Source organism: Salvia hispanica, chromosome 4 (genome assembly GCF_023119035.1).
Source record: "Salvia hispanica cultivar TCC Black 2014 chromosome 4, UniMelb_Shisp_WGS_1.0, whole genome shotgun sequence".
NCBI lineage: Eukaryota > Viridiplantae > Streptophyta > Magnoliopsida > Lamiales > Lamiaceae > Salvia > Salvia hispanica.
In genome coordinates this window covers 23,151,268-23,176,856 of record NC_062968.1, presented here as the reverse complement: position 1 = coordinate 23,176,856, position 25,589 = coordinate 23,151,268, and the positions used below count along the sequence as shown (strand labels likewise).

General features: G+C 41.1%; 1 protein-coding gene across 1 annotated transcript; it reads right to left on the bottom strand.

Moving 5' to 3' along the window:
- Positions 1-3,092: 3,092 nt before the first annotated feature.
- Positions 3,093-3,494, bottom strand: LOC125220689. The gene has a single exon (XM_048122840.1). The coding sequence runs from the start codon at positions 3,492-3,494 to the stop codon at positions 3,093-3,095; it is 402 nt and encodes a 133-aa protein (XP_047978797.1).
- Between the last annotated feature and the right edge of the window lie 22,095 nt (positions 3,495-25,589).

Sequence of the window (25,589 nt, the reverse complement as noted above, 5' to 3'; positions counted from 1 at the left end):
ATGAAAACAGGTTGAAACGAGCCGAAGCTGAAATTCGAGGAGTTCTCCAGAAGGAAAACCCGACCGGGTGTTTTCCATCTCTCGGAACACCCGGTCGGGTGTTTTGAAGTAGCCTTGTGGACTCCAGGAGGAAAACCCGACCGGGTGTTTTCCATTTCTCGGAAAACCCGGTCGGGTGTTTTGCAAAATAGCGGGCTTCGGGAAGAAAACCCGGTCGGGTGTTTTATCACCTACAAATCACCCGACCGGGTGTTTGCTAATTTGTCCTGATTTTCACTCCGAGTATAAAAGGGGTTCTAACTCAATTTAGAACCCTAACTTCCCCCACTGCAAATTGAGAGAAAAATCGAGAGAGTCAAGAAGATTGAAGGCAAGGAGGCTTCCATCTTCAAGTGATTGAAGAAGAAAGATCCTCCCCAACATCAAGTCTACCTTAGGGAGTTCTATTATCTTTTCTTACTATGTTTTCCTTTGATGTTTTTGTATTTTCCTTTGTCCTAGTTTCTATTATGAGTAGCTAAGTTCTTATTAGGGATATTGGTGAAGTTTGTATGGAATCCATGGGTTAAACCTCGAATTATGCTTATCTATCTCTTTTGTGGTGGTTTTGTTGGTTATTGTGTTTGTTTCATTGTCTAATTGATTAGCTACCAATTGGATATGTTTTGTTCTAATTATTGCCATTGAGAGATGCTTGATTAGATTGATAAATAACCAACAACTCCGTGCGTTGTATGTGCTCGAGAGAGGCATAGCTAGAGAGAGGGCTTGGGTCCGTAGGTTTTAGGAGTCGGTTTCGAAGTGTAGGGAGGAGACTCCGACATTAGAGGCCGATCAACGCGTTAGGTGCACCCGAGAGGGGGTCTAGCCAATTAACCCGACCTTCCTAGCCACACATAAGACCATTTAGATGAGCATGATCCCTAGGTGAACACCCGTGATCCATACCAACGGATCCATATCCCTACCTTCCCAATTTGAGTGAAAACTACCCTTATTTGCTTTATTTTCCTAATTTGCTATTTGTTTACTTGTTCTTTGATCTTAGTTAAGAAAAACCCAAAAACCCCTTCTATTAGTCTAGATAGTGTTCAAAGTTGCATCGTAGTACTCAAGCCGGCATTTAGTCTTCGAGGATCGATAATTTCAACTTGCCACGTGCTACATACCCCATACACTTGTGGGTGACATATTTATTGCAAATTTAGCATGAGTCATGTTCGCGGGGCGAGATTTCTTTTGTTGGGGCTTAGCAGTATGCTTCCCCTTCCTTTTCCTTTCCGCCTCATATCTCGTCTCCATAGCCTCCGGAGAGATTTCCTTCTCGGCTGCCACAGTTTCCTGGACCAGGGGGATATCATCCCCGGCCTCCTCTGTGTCCTCCAGCCTCAGGCGCTTGGTTCTGCCTGCCTCTGCCTCATCCACTTGCTTCCTATTACGACGGGAGTGCCTCCTCGTCAACCTCTCATCCGTTGGGGTCCCTTGGTCATCAGTAGTTATATCGTCTACCACGACGATGTCAGTCTCTATCTCTTCACACGCATTCTCGGCATCTTGTCCACTGCCGTTTCTTTCCTCTTCCTTCTCAACATCCTCCTCGTGAACTTCCTCTCCTTCCTCTGTCTCCTTCTCAGCAACTTCCTCATCGACTTCCCCACCATCTTTTTCAACCTTCTCATCCACAATTTCCTCACATTCTTCACCCTCTCTATCCTCACTACCCTTCCCACCATCCACAGTTTCTTCTACACCATGTTCCCCAGTCTCTTCCACATCCCCAGTTTCTTCTTGATTCACTTCCTCCGCTCCATCATATCACCCTCCTCAACATCAGTTTCTTCTATATTTATAGAGGGTTCGGCATGGGGCTCAGTTTCTGTTTGAGGAATAGTGTGTGGGGGGTTCGTCTCTTGGGTTAGGGTTTCGGGTAAAATTTGGGGGTTTTCTGGGTGTGTGGGTAAGGCTTGTGCAGTGGGTGTTTCGATTAAGGTTTGGGGCCTTGGTGGGATTGTAAGTGGGGTTTTTTGGGTGTGTGGGTAAGGCTTGTGCAGTGGGTGTTTCGATTAAGGTTTCGATTAAGGTTTGGGTTTGGGGCAGGAATTACCTCTTCTTGTTTCCGTCATGCCTCTGACATCACGGCAAAGAATTTGCTCGCCTTTGGCCCCTTTTCGTACTTCCTCATGAATTCTTGTATGATTTCCTCGGGGTCCGATTCTACATCGTCGGATTTCGCCTCGGCGGTGTTGTCTTGGCCGATGTCCGGTTGTGGTTGCACTTCGGTTGGTATGGGCTGCGGTGGAACTTCTGGTGGAGTGGAATTTTCTTCTGGTGGCGGCGTGGGTATTTTTTCGGCCGCGGGAGTCGAACTCGTCGCCTCCGTCACCTTCTTTTTGGTCTTTTCTTTCGGCGGGTTCTTCCCGCGGGCTGAGCGCGCCATCGGATTTCTCTGCATCTTTGTTTACGACGGTGGTTAACGGCGGTGGTTTGATGGTTCTCGGATCTGCAGAGAGAGAAAAAATAAGTTTGGGAATTAGGAGTTGTGAGAGAATAATTTTAGGTGAGAGAAGTTAATTAGTTTTTTAGGGAAGTTATTTAAGAAAAAGAAAATAAAAGGAAAATAAAAGAAATAAAAGGAAAATAAAATAAAATAAAATAAAATTAAAAAAAAAGAATATCATAATTGGCTGCAGGCGAACAGTCGCGTCCCTGACGCAAGCAACCGTATGCCTCGCCAGCTTTTTGAATTTCAAAATTCAAACTCCCCCCTGATTTTTCTCACTTCCCTCTGACCGGGTAATCTTAAACACTTAGTAAAAAGAACGAAATTTGCTGAACGTGTGGGTCAAAGAGATGAGCCTTTCACACTTGTGCATTTCCACAGACGATTAGAATTTTCAAAAATCTTTTTGGGTTTTAGAAGTATATATATATATATATATATATTTTTTGTATTTTCATAAAAAAAAACTTATTCATGTTATTTACACCTAAATGTTTAAATATTCTTGGGAATTAACTGGTCCAGTCAGCTGATCGAAAATTTTACCCTATCTACCTGACCCAGTAATTCCCGAAGAATATTTAAACATGGCTTACGAGGCAATAGTGGAAGGTGTGTGTTGTGGAATTTCTTCCACTTCACACAACTCCGAGCTATCCCTAAACACTTTCACTCTATGACCATTAACAAGGAAAGGAACAGAGTTAGCATTGACTCCCTGAATTTCCACTACTCCATGCGCTCGAATGCCAACGATTGTGTAAGGCCCTATCGACTTGGACTTCAGCTTCCAAGGCATGAGCTTGAGCTTTGACTGAAAAAGGAGTACTTTCTGCCTGACCTGTAGCTCCTTGACCTGAAGGTTTTTGTCATGCCAGAGTTTGGTCCTCTCCTTATACCACATGGCCGAATCATATGACTCCAGCCTCAATTCCTCTAGCTCCTGCAGTTGCATCTTCCTCTCTTCCTCACAAGCATGAGCCTTCATATTCATTTCCTTGACTGCCCAATACGCTTTGTATTCTATCTCCACGGGCAGCTGTCACATTTTTCCAAATACCAATCTGTAGGGTGACATTCCTATTGGTGTCTTGTAAGCGGTTCTGTAGGCCCATAGAGCATCACCCAGACACTTGCTCCAGTCCTTCCTTGAGGTATTCACCGTCTTCTCTAGGATGCCCTTGATCTCTCGATTTGAGATTTCAGCCTGCCCATTTGACTGGGGATGATACGGAGTAGATAACCGATGGTGGACTCCATATTTTCTCATCAGTGCTTCAATTGTCCTATTACAGAAGTGAGTCCCTTGGTCTGAGATGATCGCTCGGGGCACGCCATATCGGTTGAATATATTGGCCTTTAGGAACTTTGAAACTTCCTTTGCGTCGCTTGATCTTGTAGCCTTGGCCTCTATCCATTTAGACACGTAATCCACAGCAACCAATATATACGTATTTCCATATGAAGATGGAAATGGGCCCATGAAGTCCATGCCCCAAACATCAAAGATCTCGCAGACTATTATAGGAGTCTGTGGCATCTCATCTCTCATAGAAATCCCTCCGGTCAGTTGGCACCTATTGCAATTCTGGCAGAACTCATAAGCATCCCTATTCAGCGAAGGCCAGTAGAAACCGCTATCCAGAACTTTCCTTGCCATTTTCCTTGGGCCGAAATGGCCACCACACGCTAGTGCATGGCAATGGTTTAGCACGTCTCTTTGCTCCCACTCTGGAATACACCTTCTTATCACTTGATCTGAACCCATCTTCCAGATGTATGGGTCATCCCAAAAGTAGTACTTGGATTCACTTTTAATTTTCATCCTCTGGGCCCTAGTGATTTCTTGTGCGGCAGGTAGCTCTCCAGTAACTAAATAATTCACCGGGTCCGCGAACCAAGGCTCGTCATTCGGCTTGCCTTTCCGTTTCTCTGACTCCTCGGGCCCAGTTAATGCTAACACTGCTACCCATCTAATTGGTCTAGTAGATTCCCCCAAGTAATACAAATGCTCATCTGGAAAAGCATCAGGTACGGCTTCCTCATCTTCTCCTTGGGTAATCCTGCTTAAATGGTCAGCCACTCTATTCTCGGTCCCTCTCTTATCTTTGACTTCCCAGTCGAACTCTTGCAATATCAACACCCATCTGATTAGCCTTGGCTTGGATTCCTTCTTGGCTAGGAGATATTTAATGGCTGCATGGTCGGTGAACACTATTTCCCTCGACCCCAGTAGATATGGTCGGAATTTTTCAAATGAGTATACTACAGCCAACATCTCCTTCTCGGTGGTGTCATAGTTCTTCTGGGCCTGGTTGAGCGTTTTTTAGGCATAAAACATAACATAACTTTTTCCTTCGATCCTCTGGCCCAACACCGCTCCTATTGCAAAGTCACTTGCGTCGCACATTACCTCGAAGGGGTAATCCCAGTTGGGCGAGCGGATTATCGGAGCTGTGACCAGACGATCCTTGAGTAGCTGGAAGGCTTTTTTACACTTATCATCAAACTCAAACTCCACATCATTCTGGAGAAGTCTTGTCAGGGGCTGGGCGATTTTTGCGAAGTCTTTAATGAACCTTCGGTAGAACCCTGCATGCCCCAAGAATCCTCGAATTTCCTTCTGATTCGTTGGGTGTGGAAGCTTAGAGATCACCTCCACTTTTGCTTGATCTACCTCGATGCCCCTCTCAGATACAACATGTCCCAGTACTATCCCTTCCTTGACCATAAAGTGGCATTTCTCATAGTTCAGCACCAGGTTCTTCTTCCTGCATCTCTCCAAAACAATATCCAGGTGCCCCAGGCAAATCTCGAAAGAATCTCCATATACGGTGAAATCATCCATAAAAATTTCTATGCAGTCCTCCAGTAGATCCGAGAAAATGCTCATCATGCATCGCTGAAATGTCCCAGGTGCGTTGCACAGACCAAAAGGCATTCTCCGGTAGGCGTATGTTCCAAAGGGGCAGGTAAATGTGGTCTTCTCCTGATCCTCCGGATTGACATAGATTTGGAAGTATCCACTGTAGCCATCTAGAAAGCAGAAGTATTGCTTTCCCGCCAACCTTTCCAGCATTTGGTCGATGAAGGGTAGCGGGAAATGATCCTTGCGTGTGGCCGCATTAAGTTTCCTGTAGTCTATGCACATTCTCCACCCCGTGACTAACCTTGTGGGCACAAGCTCGTTGCGGTCATTCTTGACTACTTGTATTCCTGATTTCTTCGGCACCATGTGGACAGGACTCACCCACTCACTATCGGGAATGGAGTATATGATTCCCAGGGCCAGCAGCTTCAATACTTCCTTTAAGACTTCCTCTCTCATGTTGGGGTTGAGTTTCCTCTGGAGATCCCGGTGTGCCTTGGCTCCTTCTTCCAAACGGATGTGGTGCATACATAGATCGGGGCTGATCCCCACTAGGTCAGATAGAGTCCACCCTATTGCTTTCTGGTTCCTCCCCAGCACTTCCAATAGCTTGACTTCCTGCTCCTGGGTCAGAAGGCTGTTGATTATGACAGGCAGAGATTCGCCTTCGCCTAGGTAGGCATACTTCAGACCCGGAGGAAGGTTCTTCAACTCTTTCTTTGGAGGGGGTACTTCAGGGGGCAACGGATTTTTCTCCATACCTTTCTTGACCAGCTCGTCCAACTCTGGCAACTTTTCCACACTGGCCAGTTGGACTGATCCCTTGGACCCAGGGGATCCTGCCTTGCCACAGAAATCCATTATTGCCTTTGTGATTTCTTCATCAGATAGCCCTTGCTTAATAACTGCTTCACACCATCCTGCAACTTCTTTCCTCATAGATTCAGTCATCTCCGAGGTATCAGCCTGTTCCTGCAATAGTTCGGTCTCAAGAAACTCCTGGACCAGGGGGTTAATGACATCAACAAAATGGAGGTTTTCCACGTCAAGTGGTTTCCTCATAGCTTCATCAATGCTAAAAGTGAATTTCTCCCCATTGTAATCTAAACAGATGGTGCCATCAAAAACATCGATTATAGTCTTAGCGGTCCTCAAAAATGGTCTTCCTAAAAGAACACCACTAGACTCAGCAGTTTCGTTTTCACTCATCTTTATCACATGGAAATCAGCAGGGTATAGAAAATCATGAACTTTTACTATCACATTTTCTAACACTCCTTCAGGGCTAATGCATGATCTATCAGCTAACTGGATCACCACTTTCGTATCAGTCATTCTTGCTCCTACCAGTTTTTTATATATGGAAAGCGGTAACACATTAATAGACGCACCTAGATCACACATAGCATGCTCGACTCTGACGCCTCCTATAGTGATAGGTAAGGTAAACATACCTGGGTCAGTTTGCTTCTACGGCATTATCCTCTTCTGAATTACTGCAGATATATTCTCCCCGATCACGATCTTTCCATCAGATTTTGCCTTGCCCGCAATGAACTCCTTAATAAATTTGCTGAACGGGGGCAACTTCATAGCCTCCAGGAACGGGAGATTGATCTCCAGCTTTCTAAAGATCTCCATGAAATCCACGGGGTTGTCCTTTTTCTTCTTGGCATCCCCTCGGTAGGGAAAAGGTTTAATCCTCTTTGTTGCGTTGGTCGGATCTTCTTTAGAAGGCTCTTCCGCCTCTCCTTTCTCTTTTTCAGTTTCTACCTCAGGCTCTGGGTCTAAGAAATATGGGTCAGCCATCCGAGGTAACTGTCCTCCCAAATCACCCGCCTGACTTCTTCTTTTTGCTAGTCCGGGTGGATAACATCCTCTCTCATCGGTGCTGGCATTTCATCATTTACCTTCAGCTTGGGTCCTTCATATGCCTTCCCAGATCTCAGGATAACTTGGCTGATATTTGCCCTTTCTGGTGGCTTTACTGAGGCTGGGATCCTCCATTCTCTCGCATGTCGCTCAGGGATGTCGCGATCTGAGATAATTGCTTTGACATCAGATCCATCGCGGCTTTATGTTCCTGTTGAGCATCCTGGAGCTTGTGGACCACGTCATTATTTGCCAGTAAGTTGTTCTGCATGTGCTGTTGAGAACTCACTAGGTCATGGACCATATCATCCAGATTCCTTTGGGTCCTGGAGTTTGGTTAACTGCCACTTGGCCCTTGACCATGATTTGGTCCACCCCCTTGATGCGGACGAAAGTTTCCTTGACCTCCTTGGTTATTTGGTATTCTTTGCTGCTTAGGAATTTACAACTGAATCATACCTTTGTTTCACTTAACTCAGTAAGTATCACCAAAAGATTAATGTGTTCTACATAAAAATGCTGAAATTGCATCTCAGAAGAAAAAGCAGATTTCTAATTATACTTAAATATCCAAGAGAGGGGATGGGAGTGATGGTCTTGCTGATTCTGATTGAATGAGGCTACGTAGTATCGATGCACTTGACTCGGGTTGAATTTAGCCATGCAATGCACAGTTTTGATGTTTTTGTTGAATTAGAGGCATTTATTGTTGTAGGGATGGTGAAAGCTTCGGCATAAGATGCAGATGATATACTGAAGGTGTAATAAGTATTCTTGCACACTATCAAATCTACCTAATTTTAATCCAAATCTATTCATATGAGTTTTAGTTATTTTCAATTTAAGGATGCGTAAGATCAATGCCTTTGATTATTTGGATGATAACAGACTTCCTTGCATATGAATATTGTCAGTCATATAATAAGTCAAATTAAAGTCAATAGAAAAGTGAAGATCAACTTATCTATCTGCAATTGCTATTTGTAATGAGCTCTCCTTCCCTTTGTTTTCTGAGATCTTTTAAAAATGGCTTAAAATCTTCAGCCACTCTCACCATTCTCGAAGTCGAAGGAATCCTTGATCCTTACCAATCACGATGGATTGTTGATGAATCTACTTCTCTTCAAAAACTCCTTGATAAATCTTCACTCATGACTAAACTAGACAGCCAAATAAGAGAAGTAGCACATCAAGCTGAAGACATCATTGAATCCCACATGGTTGATCAAATGCTCTCTGGATCTAATTGTGTGAGATTTATTATTTCCACACCAGATCTACAACAAGTAATGCGTGAACTTGATTCTGTTATGGTGCAAGCTGAGAAGCTCGTGGAGATGGAGGATAGCAAGATGTGGAAAATTGGAAATTCAACTCAAAATTCTTACTATGATTTTACAACCACTTTTTATCGTTATCTCTTAGGCATGTGGAAAATTGGAAATCCAACTCAAAATTCTTCGTTTCCCACGTATATTATGGTTTTTATGATCATGGTCACAATAGCGTTATATTACCTTAATTTTCACTACATATACATGTGCTATGTTATGTTGCCTTTGCGGTTTTCTTCTTCTGCATAATCCCACTGTGGTGCTATCACCGATACTCCGATAGTGTATGATCCAGGAAATGAAACTCGTAGGGATGAATAAGGTCGTCGCAAGCTTCGGTAGTGATGCAGTATTGGAAGATAAAACTTGGAGACTAATCAAGTAATATTTTTGGTTTTATTTAATTCCTAGTTAATATAATTAGAAGATGGAAAAATATTAGAAGTGTAGTAATTGTTTTTCCTTCCACAAATTAGGTTTTCCTATTTTGCTTATTTTCCTTTTAGTTAATTTTTTTCTAATTTTATTTTCCATAAGTTTAGGATTTCCATTTGCCTATATAAAGGCCTCGTTGTAGAACTTAAAAGACAAACTTTGAATATATATTTTTACATTGAGTTCTTATACTCTGAAGTTCTCAGTAAGTTTGAGTTCTTTATGTACCAGTTTAGTCATTCTCATACGTTTCTGCATCAGGTAGGCTGAGGCATTGTGACGGTCGTCGATAACAACACTAAAGAAGGATTGGGTGGAGTTATCGCATACCACGGTACAACGGCTTCAAATGCCAAATTTAATGGGGTTTTCAGGCCGACCCGAATGTGCCAACAATGTAGTCTTATTTCACTTTACTATTACTCCCTCCGTTCCATAGTAGTGGAAGCGTTTCTTTTCGGCACAGGATTTAAGAAAAATTGTGTTAAATGAGTTAAGTAAAGGAAGAATAAAATAGGAAATAGAAAAGTTAGAAAGATGAAGAGAGAATAAAGTAAGATAGAGTAAAGTATGTGAGAAGAAATATGTTGACTTTTACTAAAAGTGGAAATAACTCCACTACTATGGAACGTACCAAAATGGCAAAATGATTCTATGAACGGAGAAAGTACTATTTTTATATGTGGACCCCACGTTCCACAAACTCTCTCTAGTTACATTTTATTATAAAATATAAAAGTATAACCCCACATTCGACTAACTTTTTCCATCTACTTTGCTTTACATTTCTTAAAATCCGAGCCAAGTTAAAATAAGAATAATCGGGTATATATGTGTGTGTGTGTGTGTAAGCATGATGAAATTTTCATATAAAAATCCAATATGATCAAACATAAAACCAATGATAAGATCACTTAATGTATCTCAAGGTAGCATTCTCAAATCTAAAATGATAAGCTCTTCAACTATATAAATAGTGAATGCGAGAATACAAATTGACCAAACAATTTACTCCAATATCATACAGTTCGTCATAAATGGGAGTCCTATTCAAGCTTTTAATTTAAAAACTATCAGCATATTTCCATTCCTTCTGGTCTAGCCTTTATTATCTTTCATTTCCAATTTTGCATTTGAACATAAACGAAAAAGATGAATTTAAAAAACATTGCAGTTGCAGGCCTGATGAAACGAGTAGTGGTAGCGGGAATTCACATCCTGAGAAACGGGGCGGTTTCGGGTAGTATAATTATGATTATTGCAGGTATCGGGTATACAATATCTTATACACCCGATATTTTGGTAAGTTAGGAATTTCCAATTTTTAATTTTAGTTCTAGGATTCATTTTAGGTAGAGTTTATTTACGTTATCTCGTGGGCTATATGTGACATAAGAAACAAGATTATGTTCCGAGATGTCGAGCCCAATTGGGAGTTTGAGGGGAAAAAAAAAAGAAGATTATTTTGGCATCTTAGAATTTGGACGAAAGGATGGCGCCCGGATTTCACATTCTCACTTTTGATATTAATTTAGGTGTCGATATATATGAAGCATTTATTTTATAATCAAATGGCTAATATTTAGCCTTGGCTAAACATAAGGGGTCGTCTTTGCATATATCACAACCCTATAACATATAATAGTTGTTTCATGGAAAATCCAGATCATCCAGGTCATGGCCCCGGCCCCCGGGGTGTGGGTGACCCGTGACCCATCGAGGAGTCGTATGGGAGACCCATCGTGGAGATAGTGACCAAGCTTGCGGAATGGGTATCGAGACCTCCACCGCCATGTGCACCACCAGCGTAGCCATGATCAGCGACAGCTCCACCGCCGCCTAGCCTCGCGGCGGAACATATCGCCGCAAACAAAACTATAAAGAAAACAAGAGAAATGAATTTGTTCGAAGCCATGTTTGTTGATATTTGATACATGCATGATCGCAACTATTTATAGGAAATATTAATGTTTGCGTGAGAGAGAGAAAGTGGTCCATTAACAAATCGCACCTTTCATATTGCTCTTAGGCATGATTGTGGAAAATTAAAATTCAACTCAAAATTCTTCGTTTCCCACGTATATTATGGTTTTATTTTATGAACATGATCCCAGTTGCATTATAGGTCATGTTTGGCAGGAAACTTAAGTAATTAGGAAAAATAATTCTTAGTATTGATTTATGGAATTATGATTCTTTTGGATTATGATTTCTGATGTTTATGAATACGAATTATTTGCATATTCGCAATTTAATACTTGAATTTTGGAGTACTTGAGTTTTTCATTTATCTTGGATCAAATATTATTGAATACATGAATTTTACTGGAATCTAATTTTAGACATGGAAAGAGTATGTGAGTGGTCATAAATTATTAGTTCTTGAAATATTAAACCGTAATATATATTATTAATTGATTTTTGAATTTTATTATTTATAAATATTATTTAAATATTAAAAACAAGAAATTTAAGATTTAATTATTTTCAGTAATAGTATAAACTGACAATGACCTTCACTACTTTGTTCATACCTTATTCATTTATTGAAGGGCATTATTATTTTAAAAAAATTGTAGTACATGATTGGGCTTGGGCCTTTTCATTATATACATAACAAAACTATAATTTTGGACTAACTAATTAACCAACTTTGTTATCATCCAAAATTAAAAAGATTACTTGCTTATAAAAGCACTAAACTTCATCAAAATCTGATTTATTCCATATATATTAAAATTTGAACTATAAATTATGAAGTTTCAAAATATTTCAATTTTTCCAAATAACTGAATTTGTATTATTAATTTTAGTTTATTAAGCTCAACACAACGTCATTTAGCCTCCCATATTGTCACATGAATATACATTTACTCCACTATTCATTGACAACATCAAAATTTAACATGTGTCCATCAATTAAAAATCAAATTTTCCCCTAAATATGTTATTACGAGACAATTGAGGAAAATTTTAAAATTTCATAATTTATCATTTCAAATTTTAAAAGATATGAAATGAATCAAAATTTGTTCAAATTTCATGATTTTATAAAAAATAACCCAAATTAAAATGATTATTGAATACTACTATTAACAAATGTATGTTCATCATTTCATTTTCACATGGTTGTAGGCCTCAAAGGAGTACAGCCAAGAGCAGTGATGAATTTTCCTTATACGAACTCGGATCAATACAATTCCAAAGAGCACAAGTTGAATTTTTACTTGTTGATCGTGTTTTAATCTCGTGGAGTTGGAGCAAAAGAAGATGCTTGTGGGATTTGAATCTAACCATGAATTTTATTATTTTTCATAATGATAATATGTTGTTGATTTGGTACACAAGTTTCAGATTGATGATATGGTTGAGCCATTTGTGTAGGGTGTTCGGAAAAATGATAAAATTCACGGACAAGTCTTTCCTCGTAGAATTTTCCGAGTATATAATTTCACTCGAATAAGAACTATGGAAAATAATCTCTCTTTTGTCATTTTTGTCCATCTATCAAAATTATTCAATTATTGTTGTTGAGAAATTTTCACCGCATATTACACTATGGACGATGTACTATCTATTAAAATTACTTTATCTATTTTTTTTAATGTATTATCGATCTTGCATTAGAATTAAAATGCGAGTAATATGAGACAAAGAGAATGCTGGGGTTTGGTGCCCCTTGCACAGCGGAAGTCATGCATAAACAAATAAATCAGATCTACAGATCTATTTGACCGATTATGGGATCAATTAATCACATGTTAAACAATCAATTGCACGCTAGAACACATATAATTCACAAACAAGGAATAAGAACCCTAATTAATGAATTTCCTACGATTTAGAATTACCGATCTGATTCTCTAAAGAATCGACGATTGCTTGCGCCTTCTCCATGTGATGTTCTTCGTACTCAACCACGAATCTTCTAATCTGAATCTTCTAATTTGTATCCGAACTCAGATTCTAACCTTTGGGTGGGCAAAGCTTGTCAGAATCAAAAGGACTTGACTAGACAGAACTAAGTTCTGGAGAATTGAAAATGTCGCTCACTCAGAGAGAGGGCAACGAATTTAATCATTAAAATTGATTAAAATCATCTTTCTAGTCTCCTTTTTTATAGAGTAATAATGGGCCAGATTAGAGATCCATGGAGGTTGGACTTGGACCAAACCTATTGGACTTTTACTAATTAAATTGAGCCCCAATTTAATACAAGTCCAAATAGAATATTATTATCATCCACTATAGTATAATAATATTGAATGTTCGTCCAATCCCAAATTACGAGTAATTCGGGCTTTACCTCTTTAATTTATTATTTCTCATGTTTAAGATATAAATATCCATTAATTAATTTAAGTCTGCTATTTGACTTTAATTAAATAATATCTTTATCCAAGAGTTGTCTAGTTCAAAATATTTATTTATTATTCTGGAATAAATTCCAACCGGTCGGGTTTCTGAATAATAAAACATTTTTCAAACACCTCTTGAGGATATTATCAAGTGGATTCACCCAGCACATGATTCATTGGAATAACAATATTAGCACCTCTAGACATTGATCACCATTACCCAAGATATCAAGATTCTTGGATTGCGAAAAATCCGCACCATTTGATAAATTAAAGTAGTGCATAATCAATATCGTATGCTCAATGTTATGTCAACAATGATTAAGAAATAACAATCACCGAGACCTCGTCTTTCGATAAATAGCAAGAAAGACTTATCTCAACTGTTAGATCCTTCAGTGCTATACCACACCAGTGTCGTTTATTTCCTAAGGTAAGGAAATATGCGGACTGACACCGCAACCTTTCACGATAGGTAGCCAAAGCCTATCTAGGTTGTGAAATTCTATTTCTCTTCTACAAAGGACCGACTGTGTCACCTTCTGTGAACATCGTTCACGACAGTCTACTATGCAGAAGAATCAGACTTATTTGCTTTTTATACATCTAAATGTTTGAGAAACATCTTATAAATGTACAAGCAAACATCAATGCGATAAAATTACTTCTTCTCGCCTTGGGTTAAAAGTGGATTGTAGAATATATTGAATACAAACAATTCTATCCGTGCAACATACTCGAAATATGTTTTTCAGTATACCAATCCTAACAGAGAACCAGATTGACAATCATCTCAAAAGTTTCAAACATATTCGAATGGATGACTACTCTATCAGCTTCTGTTCCACTCTCATAAAAATGTGTCCACAATCCACTCTCATATCACCTCCATATTCCTCTATGAAAAAGCTAAGAGTATAAAGTGACACTCAAATATCTAAAAGCATAAGAGAATATTATATGCTCAAGGTCGGCAATGAGTGACAAACTCATGTTTTAATCGGTTTAATTGGTCTGTGGAGGTGCTTAATGTCGAGTTTATCGCTTGAATTGTTTATTTCCAACCAATTATTCTATCCTTTTGGGTTTTATTATTTGTTGAGTGTTTTAGGCAAAAATAGACAAAAGAATGTGAAAATTCGGGTTTGGAAGCTTAGAAGGCAGCAAGGCCCCAAAATACAACACCCGGCCGGGTGGATTTACTGCTAAGAAATGCTACCCGACCGGGCACTGTTCCGCAGCATAGAGAGTCCAGAGAGGTGTAAAAAGATGTCACCCGGCCGGGTGAATTTGGAGTGTAAAAAGTCCACCCGGCCAGGTCCGTCAAAACGGTGGGCGTTACAGCCGTTTCTGATTTTCGAAAGAAGAAAAGAAAAAGGGGCTCTAGGTTTGAATTTTTACACATTCCACACTTCCCCAAGAACACCTTGAAGAGAGATTTGAAGATTGAAGACTACAAATCGAGAGATTGGAGTCTCTAATCCATAGAATCATTCCACAAGAGTATTTATTTGCTTTCTTTGATGTATTTGATTGAATCCATTGCTTTGGTTTTCATGAAGAAATGAGTAGCTAATTTTATTGTGGAGTTTTGGTGAAGACTACAATGGATGTTTGTGATTAATTCAAGGACTTCTTTTGATTGCTTAGCTCTTGTGATTCCTTTGTTCATTATTGTGCCTTTTCAATTCAATTGCTTAGCTACCAATTGAGTTTGTTTACCTTTATAGTTGTAATCGAGAGATACCTATCTAGGTTTGATAAAAGAGTGATCATCACTTTGATAATCTACACTCGAGAGGGGAACCTTAGTGAGGGCTTGGGTCTTTTGTTCTATGGAGTTAATCTAAACATATTAGAAGGAGACTTCAATATTAAGGATTAATCAACGGGGTGAGTACACTCGCGAGGGGGCTCAACCTAGACTAGCGACTTACCTAGTAATCATAGAGACATAAAATGGGTAATCGAAGTTGTTGAATCAATCACAATACAATTCCATTGTAGTTGGATCCAAAACTCTACTCTCCTCTTTGGTATCTTTTCACTTGTGTTTATTTCCTCTTGTCACTTTTAATTTCTTTTTCATTGTTATATGCTCATAGTAGTGCTAGAACAAAACCATTTCTCTTGGATTTTCTACATAGTAATCAAAATTTGTTCGTGGTACTTGAGTTGATACAATCTTGTTTCTGTGGGATACGATACTCTTGCTTTCTAATTGCTACACTAGCCTCGTACACTTGCGGGTATTATTTGTGTTAAATAAGTTGAGTCAATGAGTTATTTAGACTGAGTCATCCTCTTGTTGTGATATTGCAATTTGCAACGAGCTTTGCTTCCTTTGTTTTCAAAGCAAGAAGATATCTGAAAAAAATGGCTTACAATCTTTAACCTCTCATCATCATTGTTGAAGGAATTCTTGATCCTGACCAATCACGATGGATTGTTGATGAAAACAACCCTCAACTCCATTCCCTTTACAACAAAGCTACTTCTCTTCAAAAGCTCCTTGATAGTAAATCTTCACTCACCAAACTAGACCCCGAAATAAGAAAAGTAGCACATCGAGCTGAAGACATCCTTGAATCCCACATGGTTGATCAAAAACTCTCCGGATTTAATTGCGTGAGATTCACTTTGTCCACATGAGATCTACAATAAGTAACACGAGATCTTGATTCTGTTATGGAGCAAGCGGAGAAGCTCATGGGGATGGAGGATAACAAGATGCTGTCATCCAATGCTGCGGTGGGAATTGATTCTGTTGTGGAACAAGTGAAGCTCGTGGATAAGAAGAAGTCGTCTAGCAGTTCATCATCGAGTGTTGTGGTGGGAATAGATGAAGATCTGATGCAGCTCAAGGATCGGCTGACAAGTATGGAGAAGAAACTGGAGATCGTCCCCATCGTTGGTATGGGCGAAGTAGGTAAAACCACTCTCGCTCAAAAGCTTTATGATGATCCATTGATTGTTGATTACTTTGATTATCGTTCTTGGGACACTATCTCACAAGATTACAATATGCGGCAAATTCTAAAAAGCCTTCTTCATTGCATAACTGGACAAGAATTTGATTAACCTACTAATGAGTTAAAAGATATGTTGTATAAGAGCTTGTATGGTAGAAAGTATTTGATTGTATTAGATGATATATGGAGTACGAAATTCGGGGATGAGATGAGGATGTACTTCCCAAATAACAACAACGGGAGTCGCATTGTGATCACCACTAGAGAGTCTGATGTGGCGAACTATGCTGACTCTTTGACATCGCAGCATCAAGTGCAACTGCTTAGTCACTCTGAAAGTTGGAATCTACTTCGCCAGCTTGTTTTTGGAGAGGAGGAGTGCCCTCTTGTATTGCAAGAGATTGGTGAAATGGTCGCTAGTGATTGCTGTGGGCTTCCTCTAGCCATCAGTGTGATTGGAGGGCTGCTATCTAAGATGGAAAGATCAGAAAATAATTGGATGAAAATTGGTTACAATGCAAAAGAAACAATTGCTGAGTCAGATGAGCAATGCTCTAGTATATTGTCTTTAAGTTATAACCACTTGCCGAATCACTTGAAACCATGTTTTTTATACATGGGAGCTTTCCTTGAAGACTTCAAGATTAGTGGCTCCAAACTCGTACAATTGTGGGTTGCAGAAGGATTTGTAAAATCAAATGGGGAAAGAAGTTTGGAGGAAGTGGCTGAGGATTAGCTAAAGTCTCTAATCGATAGAAATATATTTATAGTTAGAGAATACAATATATGGAAAAGAAAAGAGTTACAGCATGTATGATATGTTGAGGGATATATGCATCATGAAATCTGCTGAAGAAAAGTATCTGAATGGTCCCAATAAGTTCGCATTCTCTAATCCACGCCGCATGAGGTTTCACAACTCATATGAATTGGAAGATGTTAATGATTCAACAGAGTCAATGTCACTAACTCGATCTGTTATATGCATTGTTTTTTGGAGGGCTGAGTTTCCATCTGGTGCACTATTCGCAGCAAGATTTCTAAGGGTGTTGGACTTAATGGGTATGCTTTTCCATAGTTTCCTGTTACGAGCCTTCATCTAATTAGTTTAGATTTATTAGGGTTTTGCATATCTTTTCATATATTTGTTTTCTTGTTCCATAAGCTAGTGTTCTACTATTATAAATAGGGATAGGTTGTTCTCATTTTATTCATTCAATCAATCAATATATTATTTTGGCCAAGTTCCATATGTGATACGTTGAATCCTAAATTCCATACGCCACCGGCTGCCCGACGGAATCTCTCCGCGCACAGCCGGAAACGTATATCTGATCTGTAGCCACTGCCCGACGGGTTGGAACCCGCGCACAGCCGCCCAGATCATTATCCCCGCCGACCCTCACGGGCGCCTGATTCTCTTTATATTGTTATTTTCAGCGGCATGCCCCCGCCTCGGGCGTTCGACCACAGGATTCACCTTCTATCGGGCACGAAGCCGGTCAATGTACGACCGTATCGTTACCCATACTTCCAAAAAAATGAAATTGAGCGTCAGGTGAAGGAAATGTTAGACCAAGGCATAATTCGAAGAAGTCAGAGCCCCTTTTCATCACCAGTGTTGTTAATTCGGAAGAAGGACGGTACTTTTCGCTTCTGCATCGATTATCGTGCCTTGAATTTGGCGACGGTCCCCGATCATTTCCCGATCCCCACCGCGGACGAATTGTTCGATGAATTGGGAAAGGCGAAGTTCTTCACTAAGCTGGATCTGCGTTCGGATTATCACCAGATCAGGATGCACGAGGCAGGTTATCACCAGATCAGGATGCACGAGGCAGACATTTTCAAAACCCTAATATATCTAAACTAATTAGATGAAGGCTCGTAACAACTCCTCCACGGTTAAAATCCGCCTTGTCCTCAAGGTGGAAACCACAAACCAACGACCAAAGTTGAAAGCAAAAGCTTTCGCGAGGCGTTTACTCCCGGATCAAATACATATCGACCAACTGAAATTCTTCCTTTATCACCTCCAAGAGTGCTCAAATATGGTGTGTCATTCCGCGGAGGGATCAACCTTGCATCGGTGTCGAGCGATGTTGATCGAAGATTCATACTTGGTACATCACCGACACAAGCAATGGCGGGCAAACCGGTGTAAGCACCATGTCCTTTCTTACTCCAAGAGTTTCCAACAACATTTTTGGATGACACTTGAACAACATTGAGTGAGGCGACGACCTTCTTCACCTCATTAGTGGAATCGTCCTCCTTACATCTGGTGCTTTTCATCTCGGACTCAGAGACTCATGGACATTGAGGAGGAATTACACGATTCGCCACCAGTTCTGACTGGGGGGAACGCGCAGGAACTATTGATCGGATCTTCTCGCCGCCAGCCGGTGGGAAATCGCCGTGACGCGGGCAATCTGCCTCGTCCGCCGCCAAGGGGTGATCATCCCCGCCAGCGGTCCAACGCCGGTGCAGTCGACCCACTGACCCAGGGTTTTGATCGGATCATGGCCCGATTCGATCAGTTGGAAATTAGAATGGATAATTCAGATCGTCGGGTGGACGGTTTGGAGAACCCACCGCACCGTGACACTGGCCCCAGACGACGATTGATTCGGAGGAACGGGAGTATGCGGAGTACAGGGAGTCTGAATTTTTGCCGCCGGACATGTATACTCGCCAACGCCACTTAGGGGTTCGCAACAGGAGACCTCCTAGGGGTGGCCGACGAGGGGGCCTTTCTCGGCGTGATGATTCTCATCGTGAAGGTGATTGGCAACAAGATTTGGCTACTGATTCCAGAATAGTTCCCTACCAGACACGCCGCACATCTAGTTGGGACCCTCCAGCGACTCGTCATCGAGGGTGGCGTGAATCTCGTTGCAGACAATCTTGCTGCGACCCTCCATCATCGCGAGACAGAACTTTTTGCCAGTATGGTTCCGATACTCGTCAAGGGGTCAAAATTCGTGCCCCCCACTTCGATGGGTCTGATGCTACTAATTGGATATCGCGGGTAGAGTACTATTTCGATCATATAATGATGCCTGAAGAAGATCGTCTATACTACGCTGTCATGCTCTTTGACCCGCCAGCGGCGGAATGGATATTTAATTACAGGAATAACAACTGGTGCTTTCATCCCGTACTCATCCTCTGTCTTCGATTATCCATATCCCCAAATTATTCACCAATATCACAAAAAAAAAATACCACCGAACCCTCCACTCCAACTTCATTGTTTTTCCCTTATTAGTTATGGCTATTTACCACCAATATCAGCCCCAGCATGAGATGCACGCAGTTATTGCAAAGTTTGATCGCCTATTGGACATGAAGGAATCCGTATGGACGCAGTTGATCGGCGCGTGGAAAACCTTCGTCGAAAAAAATACCCCAGCCCACACCAATCTGGGAGGTCGCGCAACACCCCTGACGGCTTTTTCAGCCACCATCTGGAGGATGCAGCCAATCGCTGCGTTGGCTACCCTCGTGCACCCCCGCTGCCGGAGCCACCGCCACATCGGACTCCATCCCCGCCGTCCGTGCAGTGAACCCGCCGTAGCTATCTGCCCCATAGTCAACCGCCGGGCGCGCGCTATAATTATAGCTGTTATACTGCCCGAAAGAATGCCCACCAGCCGCCGCCCGATGCCTTCACTGCTGGGAATCAGTTCAGGGAGCAGGAGCTGCGCCGATTCCCTAATCCGGGTAATTTTTTGCCAGAGTCAAACCGGCAGCCGTGTCTGCCTGCGAAAAAGCTGACTCATTGGGACCCGCCAGTTTTGAGACAGTATGTGGGGTTTCCGGTCGATGAAGCTCCAAGGACGCGCCCAGCCATGTACAAGGATCCGCCTAAAAAGTGCATTCAGCTGCGAGTGTCGGTTGACGAGCCACAGCCCCCGACCGGCTGTCCTCTACGACCACAACCGTCGGCCTTGCATCAGCCAACCTACTGGGACCCGCCGAAACAGCAGGAATACTCGACACATGAACCACCAACACATGTGGATTCCCTTGATCGTGGGTTTGTAAAATTCCAACCTTTGCCGCAGCCACCACTTCCGCATCGCTTTCGGGGTGAGGTAGATGAGAACATATGTTATGGAGAGGTTGTTACTCACACGCATTCGCCAACACTTGACGACAATGAGGAGCTTGGTGATTTAGAGAACTCCATATAAGAGATGGCAGCAGAGAAACTCATGGATCATGATCGTGGCTTGCCTAGTGAAAATCCGGGATCTAGGGAAGTTAGAGATGGCAGTCTTGAAGACCAACAAGTTTCATCTCTCGTGGAAATCTGCCCAACGCGCAATCTCGATATGAGCACAGAGGAGGAAAAGGCATTGTTGAACGATGTAGAGGAGGACGATTCCACTAATGAGGTGAAGAAGGTCGTCGCCTCACTCAATGTTGTTCAAGTGTCATCCAAAAATGTTGTTGGAAACTCTTGGAGTAAGAAAGGAAATGATGCTTACACCGGTTTGCCCGCCATTGCTTGTGTCGGTGATGTACCAAGTATGAATCATCGATCAACATCGCTCGACACCGATGCAAGGTTGATCCTTCCGCGGAATGACACGCCATATTTGAGCACCCTTGGAGGTGATAAAGGAAGAATTTCAGTTGGTCGATATGTATTTGATCCGGGAGGAAACGCCTCGTGAAAGCTTTTGCTTTCAACTTTGGTCGTTGGTTTGTGGTTTCCACCTTGAGGACAAGGTGGATTTTAACCGTGGGGGAGTTGTTACGAGCCTTCATCTAATTAGTTTAGATATATTAGGGTTTTGCATATCTTTTCATATATTTGTTTTCTTGTTTCATAAGCTAGTGTTCTACTATTATAAATAGGGGTAGGTTGTTCTCATTTTATTCATTCAATCAATCAATATATTATTTTGGCCAAGTTCCATATGTGATACGTTGAATCCTAAATTCCATACGCCACCGGCTGCCCAACGGAATCTCTCCGCGCACAGCCGGTAACGTATATCTGATCTGTAGCCACTGCCCGACGGGTTGGAACCCGCGCACAGCCGCCCAGATCCTTATCCCCGCCGACCCTCACGGGCGCCGGATTCTCTTTATATTGTTATTTTCCGTTTTATCAGTTCGTTAGGAATTTAGGTTCCTAACATTTCCCAACAGAAATTTTTGAATTTGTCAACCTACGGTTCTTAGGTGTCAGTTGCAATTCAAGAATACCTAGAGGAATATCAAGATTGTGGAATTTGCAAACCGTGTTTTGTTATTGCTTGTTTGAAGAGCCATCTGAGATATGGAAGCTCTCTGAGTTGAGATTTCTCAAGACGCATGGAATTGAGTTGTTAAATGACGAGGAAATAAATTATAGTGTCCTTGATAAGCTGCAAAGGATTTCATTTGAACTACTACTTAAAAAGGAGGTAGCAAGTTGGGATGGTTTCCTCAAAAGCATTCCAAATATAAAAAAGTTGTCAATTAATGACAGCATGCGAACTACATCCACTGCAATTGACCTTAGCCATCTTCACAAGCTCGAAAGATTAAAATGACGTTATATGAGAACCATATCCACTCCAAGCAGGTCCATTTGTCGTTCCAGGGTTATATACCCTTGTAATATCAGAAAACTAGTTCTGACTGAGTGTGTATTAAATTCGGGAGTGCTGAGGACTCGGTGTGCATTACATAAGCTAGAAGTGCTCGTGATGGATGACTGCAGTTTTAAAAGAGAGGATGTGACATGTGATGAAGAGTGGGTGCGAACACAGGGATATTTTTTTGAATGCATGGGCGAGACAGGTGATGAAGAGTGGGAGTTATCAGATGGAGATGTGTTCCCCTCACTGCAATTTTTATCTGTTGCTTGTTTGAACATTGTGCGTTGGATAGCTGATGAGACCAACTTCCCTAGACTCCGCCACCTCAGTCTGGCTGCCTGCGAGAAACTAGAGGAAATCCCTAGCGGCATTGGAGAAATCCCAACGCTCCAAATAATTGTGTTACAATGTTGCAGAGAATCCACAGTGGCCTCAGCAAAAAGGATTGAGGAGGAACAATCTGACAATGGAAACTATGATCTCTAACTTCGCATCGTAAAGAAGAGTGAGACATTTCTTTAACTTGATGTTTTGAATGCTAAGTTGTATGCACTTTGATTTCGATTGCACATTCATGCATACACTTTTCAAAAATTCCTTAAAAATGTTTAAAATAATGATTTTAATAAGATTAATTTGTGGTTTTATAGTATTTCAGTATTTCACTAAATTGGTTTATAGTGATCAAGTGGATAGCATATACTACTATTCTATCTGAAATTCTAATGCTGATGGTAACTCTGTTGATGTTAATAATATGTGATGTTAATAGTCTATAATGTTATTTATAGTTCTACAAAAAATCTTGTGATGCCAATGCCTTATTAATGCTCTATTAAAACTGATGTTAATGCCCTGTCAATGCTAATATCAATGTTGATGGTAATAATCTGTGATGTTAATGGTGATGTTGGAATAATGTATTGTGTTATTGTTCGTCGCAGAAAAAAAGAAATCGAAACGTATGATGAAGAATCAACAATGAGCTGAGGAGCAAACATACAAACTACATGGGTCGGTGAGAAGATTGTCAGGGAGAAAAAAGACTATAGCTTTAAACAGACATATTGTGTTTACTTGTGATGTTAATTTGTATTTACTTATAATTTTGATTGTGAGCCTAACTATATAAGTGTGATAATACACAGAAAAAGCAGAATTCTTATTATGCTCAAATGGGATGCGATCAAATAAAAACTCTAAATATTGTACAAACTCAAAACTATGATCTTGATCATTAAAAAATATCAACAGATCAAAAAAAACATCAACAGTAAATGTCAACAGAATTTCAACGGTAGTCAATGATTGATGCTGTGTTGATATTGTGTTGACATTAAAATCTTAAAATTTTACATTGTGTTGATATTGTGTTGACATTAAAATCTTAAAATTTTACATTGTGGTGATATTGTACTGAAACTGTGTTGAAGCTGTGTTAAGAAGTTTTGAGTTTGTACAATATATAAGTTTGCATTTTATCACTAACCATGCTCAAATATCCAAGAGAATTCTAAAAATGTCAAGAATGATGCCAACTCTATTGGCATATAAAAAAATACACATGTATATTAACATTTACATGTAGTAGATTTAAAGTTGATATGCGAACATTTAACAATATACATGTAGATTGTCCTAATAAATGGATTTTTAAGAATTTTGAATTTTTATTATAAATAGATAATTTAAGTTATAAAAACATGAAATTTACTATGATCTAGTAGTACTTATTTTCAGTTCATTCCTTGTGTTCTGTTTATACTTTATATCATTATTAGTTGTTTCATTTCGGTCTTTTTTAATTTACCTTATTTGATTTCTCAGCTCATTGAAGATTGTTAGGAACCTAAATTCCTAACAAACTGATAAAACGGAAAATAACAATATAAAGAGAATATAAAGAGAATCCGGCGCCCGTTAGGGTCGACGGAGTGATAAATACGGATAAATCCGGCGCCCGTGAGGGTCGGCGGCAGAACGGGGCTGAGCGCGGGAGTATTCCCGTCGGCAGCAATTGATTTGTGATTCAAGCCAAGTTGGACGAAATACTGATTTCATTAATTGGTTGAATGAATAACAAAGATAACAATCTATCCTATTTATAATAAATACTACTACCCTAACTTATCTAACAAGAAAACAATATATTATAAAAGATATCAAATCCCTACAATATCTAAACTAAAGAAAGGCAATTAAGGATCGTAACAACTCCCCCACGGTTGAAATCCACCTTGTCCTCAAGGTGGGAACCACGAAACAACGACAACAACAGTTGTAAGCAAATGCTTTGGCAAGGAGTATCCTCCTGGGTCAAACGCACACTGGATTGTTGAACATCTCACTTTATCAATTCCTTGACGACCAGTTTGGCCACTCATTTGTATATACCCCCTACTAGATATCCGTCTAAACCTGATAAATCCTTCTCGGAACAAGATTTCCATGACTTCCTTGATAGCTATTCTCTTGCGGGAAGAAGAACTAGAGCTGTCGCGTTTCACACCCTCTGAAATCTCCATTTTCCTTGAGGTGGGGACAGCAGCAAGTACAACATGAGGGACCAATGTTGGATTGGTATCGGGACTGTCCGGCTGAGAGATCACGGTTGGTGGGGGCGGGTCACTGTCTAACAAACCGCACTCCTCTCCACTGATATCGGGGCTGCACGGCAGAGCTGGTGGGGACCAACAGGAGGGAGAGCGCTGCAGTGGTGGCGGCGGAACAGCAAGGGCAGCAGGTAGAGAGCTGCTAGATAGATCGTGATGGAGATGGGAACGCGAGAGGCGTCGAGAATCAGCAGCGCGGGGCGTCGGGCAATTACCCAGCTGCCATGGATGAAATCTGGATGTAGTTGCCAGATTACTCACCTGTCCTTTCCCCTTCACATTGTCACTTGGGTCGGCAATTTCATTGGCCGGAAACCAAGTCATATCCTCCACTGGTTGTCTCATGAAGCTAGCATCAACGTCCTCCTCATAATCAACCGAGTCCCAATGATCAATAGTATAATACACAGGTTCACTATCTCCACCATCGATAGTTGCAAAATCATATGCTTGATAGTCTAATGAACCTGTTGTGGGGTGTTGCTGATCATATGCTTGAGATTCTTGTTGCACACGATAGTCCCAACATGTAGATGGGCGCAGTGGATGGTGCGTAGGCTGTTCAAGCTGCACTCTTGGTGGGACCCAACAGGAACTCGGGCTGGTTGCCGGTTGCAGCGACTGTGTCAGATGAAGCCCCTGCAGATACCAACTTGAACTAGGATGGAGGGCTGGTGGCGGCCAGTCGAGAGGTTGTTTGTGGCAGGAGCGGAGACGAGTTGGGTGCTGATATGAGTATCCCTGATGGTTGCGGCCTGGCGGTGGACCCCAGCACGATTTGTTCCTCGTCCGCGGCTGATCTTCATGATCAAGTTCTTGCGGCGAGCGGAACCGACGCTTCACAAGTCTCCGGTCGTTCGCGTCCATACGCGACTCCAATTTGTCGAAGCGTTCCATAATCCGATCGAACATGTGGGATAGAATGATTTCATCGTCGGAATTCATGGATGGAGGATGAGCTCTCAATGAAAGCACCAGTTGTTAGGAACCTAAATTCCTAACAAACTGATAAAACGGAAAATAACAATATAAAGAGA

Excerpts from the sequence above, each read along its gene's own strand:
- LOC125220689 (XM_048122840.1), bottom strand. The coding sequence starts at position 3,494 with ATGAATATGAAGGCTCATGCTTGTGAGGAAGAGAGGAAGATGCAACTG.